At 41.3% G+C, this 8,794-nt stretch overlaps 1 protein-coding gene across 1 annotated transcript; it reads right to left on the bottom strand.

Annotated features, from left to right (window-relative positions):
* Positions 1-390: 390 nt before the first annotated feature.
* On the bottom strand, positions 391-5,981 carry LOC128720283 (transcriptional regulator ATRX homolog). The gene is made up of 15 exons (XM_053813948.1): positions 5,518-5,981; positions 4,995-5,346; positions 4,591-4,928; positions 3,913-4,509; positions 3,534-3,835; positions 3,195-3,466; positions 2,971-3,132; positions 2,674-2,884; positions 2,456-2,603; positions 2,136-2,363; positions 1,904-2,075; positions 1,436-1,832; positions 1,175-1,350; positions 859-1,095; positions 391-775 (listed from the first exon to the last, which is right to left on the bottom strand). The coding sequence occupies exons 1-15, from the start codon at positions 5,979-5,981 to the stop codon at positions 653-655; spliced, it is 4,179 nt and encodes a 1,392-aa protein (XP_053669923.1). The 3' UTR covers positions 391-652.
* Between the last annotated feature and the right edge of the window lie 2,813 nt (positions 5,982-8,794).

The following is an 8,794-nucleotide window of genomic DNA, read 5'->3' as shown; positions in this document are numbered from 1 at the left end:
TGATCTCGCTTTGGTATGATTCAGTGGATTCACTTGACAGTCTCTTTGAAACTCGCTGTTGAACAGACTGGACACTGGACAGCTTTCAACAATGAAACTCACTTTTGGAAATTATAGACCTCTCCACATGCAAGAAAATCCAGAATTGCTCGCCGTCGAGTATCTTCCAGAGTCAATCTGCCCTTTTCGATAAATATGTGAGTGCCATTTCTAAATCACGCCTGCTTTTCATTCGGACGGGGTGAAACCATTTTACGTTCCTGATCATTCACTGCTATTCTTATGGCGCGTCCAGTCCATCGAAACTGGTTTTAGGGTTTTGTGTTCTTTAAACACTTGAGATAGGGTGACTGAACCTACGATAAATACCACGTTTACCACATACATGGTGACTACAAAATGTATTTATTTAAACATCTAATGTGTTGAATAAAAACTAGCTTCACCAATACGCACAGCGAAAGATTTTTATAAGTTAAATTCTCATCATGAACACAGAAAGATTTTCTGCAATATCATCTAAATCAGGAGTGCCGTACAAACAGGTAGGATACTTGAATTATAGCGTCGATAGCGTGCCAAACTTATAATCCTTGCGGGTTGAATATTAGACGTCCTAGATCTGTAGCGTATGCTGCATACCGCGTGAAGTTCAATCAAGCTCAACTATTTCTGGGTCTACCGTTATTGGACCTTTGTTCGGTAGAACAGAGGCGTTACCAGAGAGCGGAACCTGGCCAAAATTATGCATTCCACTGATTCCTGGCTGTTGCATCTGTGTGAATACAAAGGTAGCATTACAATTCATTACAGCAAACATGCCATTTCTTGTTTGTGGAAAAAAGTGTATATAATTACCGGAACATGTGGGGGCAATAATGGTCGTATGCCAGTTTGATTCGGATTCACGTTGTAAATCATGTTGGAGATGTCAGCTCCAACACCCATTCCTTTTGGTAGCTGCTGACCAATGACACCTTGAGTGGCAATTTGTCCAGCAATTCCGCCCTGCATCGCATACCCACTCATCGGATATTGGGGGTTTACAGATGGTATTTCCAATTTGTAGTAAAGATTACATAAGCTTTGATACATCTGTGAAATTGTTAAAAAAAACACATTAAATTCAGCATAACGTTCTTTTTAAACAAGAAAAAATTAAATGAGTGCTTACCGTCAGCTCTCCGTCTTTCATTTGTTGGGCAAGTTGCTGCATCAAATATGGTATCATAGCGTTTATCGTGGCATCGTTGAAAGTGGGGTTGTCCTCACGGGCCTTAATATTGAGAAGCTTCAACAACACGTCGTTACGGAAGCCGAATATCGTGCTTGAAGTAACTGGACTATTCACTGCGCAAAAATTTCATACACAAAATGAAGTTAAAAAGAATTCTAAGTAGTTTGTCGCTGTCTTGGAGTAATTCTGAAGTCTTACCTCTTCCACCCATACCAACGCCCATTCCCATCCCCATCCCGAGACCGATATTCCCGTAATTCGGCATTGGAGGTCGATTTTTCTCCTGTTCGAATTCTTCCCAAGCTGCCTTACGTTCCTCTTCATTCAACGTTTCTTCTTCCTTGTTCTCGAGCAAAGAATCGTGCTCGTGGTATTTGTAGATAATTGTATCGAACCGTTTCAGGAGTTCGGCGAACAGACGGTCTTTTGGTAGATTTGGCACGGGTCGCGGTTCGCTCGGATCTACGTCGTACCGGTACAGCTCCTGCAGGTCGTTTTCCTTGTAGTGCCGGTCTATTTGCTGTTCGTCTATAACACGCTTCGAAATAGCTTGTTTTGTAACTTGACGTTCATAGATTTTCTCTTCCATGGTACCCTGCAAATAAAGAAGAAAAATACAAGAGCCATCAAATCTTAATTCTGTTTTGTGGCGCAACCATGCCTTACCATCGCAATAAATCGGTAAATATAGCAAGGCTTGTTTTGACCGAAACGGTACACTCGGAATATGCTTTGAATATCATGAGATGGATTCCAGGATACGTCAAAAATTGCAACCCGGTTTGCGGCAACAAGATTGATACCTAAACCGCCAGCTCTCGTTGAAATGAGAAATAATCTGGAACCACAAAAACATTTATGAAGTGACCGAGTTTTTTTTTGCGTTGAAATATCCTACCGCGCTCGAGTGTTGCTTTCATCATTGAAAATTTTACATGCATCATTCCGATTGTCTATGGATGTCGACCCATCCAAACGGAAATAATCTAAACCTAACGACCATGATCCGGGGTATTTGCTCAACTGTTCGTTTCTGTCCTCTTCATCCTTTTGCATGTTTTCATCCAGTAGCGTAAGAAAATGCTCTATAACATCCAACGAGTAAAGGGATTGTGAAAATACCAGTCTGTGAAATGAAAACATGATATACCAAATGAAATATAGTTTGATAATTGCACTGTCTTCGATCACAACAGTAACAATCGATTGAAAACTAACAGTTTGTCTCCAATTGCTTCACATTCCTTAAGAATTTCCATAAGGACTATGAGCTTGCCGGAGTGATCGAGGTTGTCCAGCTCCGTTTCGGGACACATTTGCATCCACCATTCGGTAGGATTTTCCGGCTTCTGAACAATCACATCATCTTAAAAAAAATAAATTATACAATTTACTTTAGATTTTTCCTATTTTTGGCTCGATTCTTTCGGTCATACCATCTTCAACAGGATTTCTTCTAGTGCTGCGTGTTGATCCTGTTTGCTTCTTCCTTTTTGATGATTCATCGGAATTAATATCCGCACTTTTATCGTCATCGTCTTCAGATCCCCCCGAAGATTCGGGAGTTGAATCAGCTTCTTCTTCCGACACATCATCTATAAAATCTTTCATAGACCCAACAGATTCATTTTCACTGTCTAACAGAAGCTATAATAGCACAATAAAAGGCGTTAGCATCCTCTCATCAGAATCTAAATTTAAATTCAAACCATCAGTTAGATAAGATATCAGACCTTACGCTGCTGTTGAATTTCGTATCGGTCACTGTTGTAGCGCAATACTCTCGGATGCGTCCATATTCTCTGTAAATTTTGAAAGTCAGTGAACAGCAACGAGGATCGTTTTTGCGTCGGATCGTTCATCAGTCGTTTGCCTGCAAAGTTTTCCATGTAGTGCTGGAAGCAAACAAAATAGATCAAGTAAAAAGCGTACTAAGTCATTCGTCAATCTTACGTACCTTGTACAGCGTGCTCTGTAGAGGCGTAAGTTTGATTGATACCACAAACTCCAGCTTTGGTGGTAGGAAGGGAGCTAATACTGCATAATCCCTGCGTTGAACGCAGCCATCCAGAAGCTTGTGCAGGACGTGAGCCCTTTTACGCATCAGTTGAATGTCGTACGGCGTCGAGTCAGTGTACTGGCCGTTCGTGATGGGGTTTACGAACCGATTCATATACTCCGTATAGGTGCCGAGCAGTTTGGGCTTAACAAACTGCACCATACAGTAATCTGTAGCAACGAAACTTTACATTGTAAAACCAGGTTTAGACAACCCATAAAATGACCCAGTGCTCACATTCTTTCATGTTGTTCTGTATCGGTGTGCCCGTTAGGACTATCCTTCGCATCGTCGTGATCCTGTTCACCATCTGCGACAAAGATGTCTTTTCGTTCTTCAACAAGTGGCCTTCATCGCACACGATAAGTTCCGGTCCGGGGTCGATTAGCGATGTTTGCAACGATTCGCGCACCTTCTTCCGTATGCGGCTGGCGGTGGGATTTGAAAGATTGCGGAACATATCGTAACCCAGTATCATAACACCACCCTCGTTGTGCCATTCCATCAGCTTGTTTGCACGTGCCACGTTATCCTTGTACCTAGAAGAAAGCTTAATGCATCAGCTGCTGGTAAGCTTGCACATAATAAAAGCACTGCGATAGGAACGATTTTTTACCTCGAGATTTCGTACACCTCTACCTCGGTGCCCTTTTTCACGTGTTTCATCCACATGTTGAACTCATTCGCCCAATTCAACACCGTTGAGAGCGGACACACGATCAGCACTCGCTCCACACCGGTTGTATCCGAATTAGACAAAAGTGTGTGCGTAAGCGTGACTACCTGCAGCGTTTTGCCCAAACCCATACAATGCGCTAGGATGCATCCCGAACCTTTGCTCTCCTTCATCTGGTCGAGACTTTCAAAACACGCGTCGAACATAAACTTGATGCCATTTGCTTGATGCGGCTTCAATAGTTTTACTAACTTCTTGTCCACTTCGAGTAGAGGTTCCTTCGTTTCGTCATCGAAATCTAGCACCAATTTTTCAAGCACGCGAGCCTCTTCTGGTTTCTCGTCGTATACCTGGTTGTACAGTTTTTGCCTCTCTATAATACGTTGCTTTCGCTCTCGTTCCTCCTGAGCGGCATTTTTGGTAGTCTCCTCCAAATCACTCTTCTTCATCAATTTGCGAATATTTTTGCGACCTTTGTTAGGTGAGTCCGCATCACTATCGTCCTCTGCTTTGCTCTTTTTTCCACGTTTGCGTTTCCTACGATTATAAGTATAAAATTCATATTCAGTAACAGCTGAAAGCAATAGGTTTTGACATTAGTTCATTGGGACTCCGTACCTTTTTGAACCGGAGCCTTCATCGTCGGAAGAGGATGAACTATTCTTTCTAATTCTGGTGCGCTTCTTGCGTGGTTGAAAATCGTTTACGTTTGCTGTTTCTGCCTGCTCGGCAGTACTCTCGCTGCATTGCGTTCGATTAGTGGCTCTTTTTGATCGTTCTGCCGCTCGTTGACTGCGGCTGCTCGCAGTGTTACCGGCAGTAAACTCATCGCTCTGATCACTGCCTTTTTCGCTATCATCCGAGTTGCCGTTAAAATTCGACGTTTTTTCTGCATTGTTTTCCTCCTCGCTATCGGTAACAGCTCGCCTCTTTCGTTTATTTCTAGTGTTATTTTTCTGAAAACATCGTAAAGGGCACATTAGATTCTAATCAATACCTCAAGCAAACCGATCGTAACTTACCTGTCTTGGAATGTTGTTGCTGGCTTTTTGTCTGTTCCGGAGTACGGGTTCATCCGAGTCGCTATCATTTTGCGTCTCCTTTCCTACTTCAGACTGGTCATTCTGGACAACTCTCGCATCATCGGAATCGTCAACATCTTTCTGACTGACATCAATCTCGGTATTTTCGATTTCTTTTTTATCCTGATCGTCCGTCTTGCCCATATTTCCAGTTTTGCGGATCTTACGTTTTTGACTAGCCACGGGGCTCTGCCTCGTATTACACGCAAAGCTGTGGATTACAAAGTTTTGGTGGTCGCGGATCTCCGTCAACCCAAATCGCGTTTTAATTTCGCTTAGATCGCCTTCTAGCCTAATAACAGAGATGATGAGATTATTTCGTTTTTTTTCTGAGCTGAGTTTTGCACAGCTGGCATCTGCAGATACCACAGGATTGATTGTTAATTGGGTATTTCTACTTTCTGATGCACTTATTGATGCATCTGGATTTTTTTTACTGGCTGAATCTTTATCAACTACAAACTGTTCCAAATTGTCCTCTTCGTCGCTACCGTCACAATCGTCGCTTTCGTCGCTAATTTCTATAACACTGTCGTTTTTCTTCTTCGTTTTTCGAGCCGATGGTTTTGATGGGGAGGTTTTCTCTGCCGATGCTCCTACTAGACTAGGCCGGAGAAGCTTGTCTATCGCTACTAACCGGATTGTATGTTTTGATTCCACTTCAGCAGAATCAGCCAGTTTGTCTTGCTCCTCCACTGTTTTATTCTCCGCTTCGACAGGATTATCACTGACGGATGCACCGTTTTCTAGCAGTACTGCTGGAGGTGTGCCACCGAGTTTCACTCTTGAGTTGGATTTAACCGTAGCGACTTCTTGGTGAGCATGCATTCTATCATTTTCGTCGTCCGCGTCAGATTCACTATCACCTGTGTTAAGTTTGGGAACAGTCGATTGCTTTCGCTGATCGCGGGAAGAGCTCTCAATCATTCTTAATCACTGACTGGTGCGACTATTTCTGGTAGCATTAGCGCAATAAAACAGAAAAGCAACCATAGGAATGACCGGTGGTTCTTTCCACAAAACGCTACGCACCTTAAACTACGCCTAATTTCTTTGAAATATTGGAAACTATTCGGCGTTCACAGTTTTCTTCAACGGCATAGCAAAATGATGCGAACGAGCTAGGTCGGACAATAATCTCCCTATAGCCGCCATATTGATTTTGACAACCGCAACATTTTTGAAGTTAGAAAAAACCCAAGGTATGCACAATCCGCACAAGGACATGTCCACTGCTAAACTATAAAGCGGCAACAGGCTTGCATATTGCAGTTGGTATTATAAAAAACGAAAATCTTCATCCTTTCGTATCAAAGAACATGTTTTTATAATTAAATAGGCATAGAAGCAGTCCACTTATTTCATTTACCCGAACCACTAGCCAAGAACCCCTACTTCATTGCCGTGTCCTACGCGATACAGTAATTTCTAGTTTCTACAAAAAAAGCCGATGCACTACTAATGATTTTCATCAAAGTCATGGTTTATTATACATTCATTATTTAGTCAACGCATTCAACACAAGACTCCCAACACTCACATGAAATAGGTTGTACGAATATGCTCATCATTTAAGAATTGAGCTCTCAGCTGCTGTTAGAAATTGAAGATGCGTGCAAGCGGAAAACATGAAAATGAGTGAAAAGAAAAAATCACAGTTATGTAACTAAATTAAACAAGTCATTCTCTAGATCTTTCAGAGTTTGTTTCGCTTTGTTCGGCTTTGTTCCGTTTACATCGCAACATCTTTATCGCATTTTTATACAATGACCCCTAGAATGCATTTCAGTCTTTGTCCTCTTGTGTGTGTTTTCATGTTGCACTAATAAAAATTGCCATGCTTTTCTTGTTTTAGTTTGTCATTTACGTGAAATAAGATTGTTTCAAATTCTTGTGGCGCAGCGGAGACGGCATAAAATATACTAACATAGATCCGCTTTCTATAATATTCATATTGACGATCCTTTCTGCAGTCAGGTGTTGATTGCGTGTACAGTTCAACTAGACGAAACCCGGAAGAAATTGCTTCCTTTCCCTTCCGTCGGAAATAGAAGACTTTTGTAGAGGAAACAAAAAGCAAATTTTTAATTGACAAAATCCTAGTGGTGGTTCTTTGAACAGAATAACAGAAAAATATAACGAATAAATACGCTGGAAAAACAAATAAATTATTAAATACAATAAATAGATTGCAAAATATCATGAGACTTCCAAAACGTCCTTGTTAGTGACGCAAACTAGCAGAAAAGGGATTAGGCCTTACTATTTAAACTAAATTAGGACTAGCTTTTGCGCTCGAATGTGGTGGGCTCTGCATGTCCGTGATTTCTACATTTTGCTTGCAATGTAACAGCAGATATGGGTCATGGGTCCCGGGACTAGTAAATTCCACATACAAGTCCTATTATACACGTTCCCTGATCTGATCGTGTTCGCAAATGCATGCAAAGGAGTTGCTTCCGGAGTTAGCTCCCACTCTTCATTCCGTTTCTAATATCCTTTTACCCTCTCTTTCCCAGTTTCACTTTTAATACCAATTCATCGATGATCTATATCATCGATGAGATAGAAATAATTGCACTAACATAATGATTCGATTCTTCGTTCACCGTACACATATGATTCATCGTAATGTGTATTGCTCTCGTTTAGCGACTCTACGCTGAGGGAAACAGGATTCGCCGATGAAATACAATTATTGTTAGGTTGCTGAATGACGATACTTAAGAGGTAATTAAAGTCTAATGATTGGTTTTTGTACACCCACAACTTCATATTCGTTTCAGGAGTACACTTGCACGTTATTTACAGTCGATCAATCAATCTTGGAATTACTCTGGATTCGTCACGGGTCTCAGCAAGTGCCATGGCGTAAAAGAATCCGACTAATAATGGAGTTTGTAAGTTAGCTACTTCCAATGACACGAACTTGAAATGACACGAATTTCGACTAGCAATGATAATAATAGAACTCGAGACTAGAGTTAAGGGACGCTCAAAAGGTCTCCAAGGGAAGAAGGATGCTGAGACAGGATGGAGAGGGTGGGTAATGGAGATTTTACTTTTGCGCTTATCGACTAGAACTTTTCCTGATTTCACTACGATCGATCCTCGATCGTAGCGCACAGTATCTCTGTATAAGAAATATTCTATATATAAATACGACTTTCTCTGACTTTGGTTTCTTACAAGTTGGGGAAATATGACAATAAATAAATTTGCTCGATGCGATCGTAAATAGCGGCTTAAAACCTAAACCCATGCCATCTCTCTCAACATTCCCGATACATTTTGTTTCATGATCCTGTCGGATCTACCACTTTAGTGCTCAATTATTGTAGCCTCTTCTACCTTCACGTCGGACATAGCTGCCATCGCTTTCGTCAACACTGATGCATCCTTGAGGCTGAGCACCTGTAAAACCTGCGGTTCCGATCCCGGGGGGCCTTGGATCATCATCTGATGCATACCAGGACCCACAGTGATGGTTTCCATTGTGTCTCCGTTCTCCACCTAAACAAGATAATTTCAAATAACAAATATGTCAAACGAAATAAAAACTAACATTGCGACCCAAATTTAAAATTCAAGTGTAACAAAAAATTAGCGAAAACTTTGAGAAACGAAACAAAATATCTCATGGCGAAACAAATAGTGGATTGACAAAAAGCTAAGGATCTGGATTTAACCAACACAAAATATAAAACTAGTTCAAATGCTACTCACTAAATCACACATCT

The sequence above is a fragment of the Anopheles nili genome, chromosome 2 (genome assembly GCF_943737925.1).
Source record: "Anopheles nili chromosome 2, idAnoNiliSN_F5_01, whole genome shotgun sequence".
Taxonomy (NCBI): domain Eukaryota; kingdom Metazoa; phylum Arthropoda; class Insecta; order Diptera; family Culicidae; genus Anopheles; species Anopheles nili.
The sequence above is the reverse complement of the archived record's forward strand: the minus strand, read 5'-3'. Positions and strand labels throughout refer to the sequence as shown.

Bases quoted from the DNA above. Each gene is read 5' to 3' on its own strand.
- LOC128720283 (XM_053813948.1), bottom strand. From the start codon at position 5,981: ATGATTGAGAGCTCTTCCCGCGATCAGCGAAAGCAATCGACTGTTCCC. The intron at 3,467-3,533 runs GTGAGCACTGGG...TCGTTGCTACAG, and splicing joins ACAGAACAACATGAAAGAAT to ATTACTGTATGGTGCAGTTT. The intron at 1,351-1,435 runs GTAAGACTTCAG...ATTTTTGCGCAG, and splicing joins CGTTGGTATGGGTGGAAGAG to TGAATAGTCCAGTTACTTCA.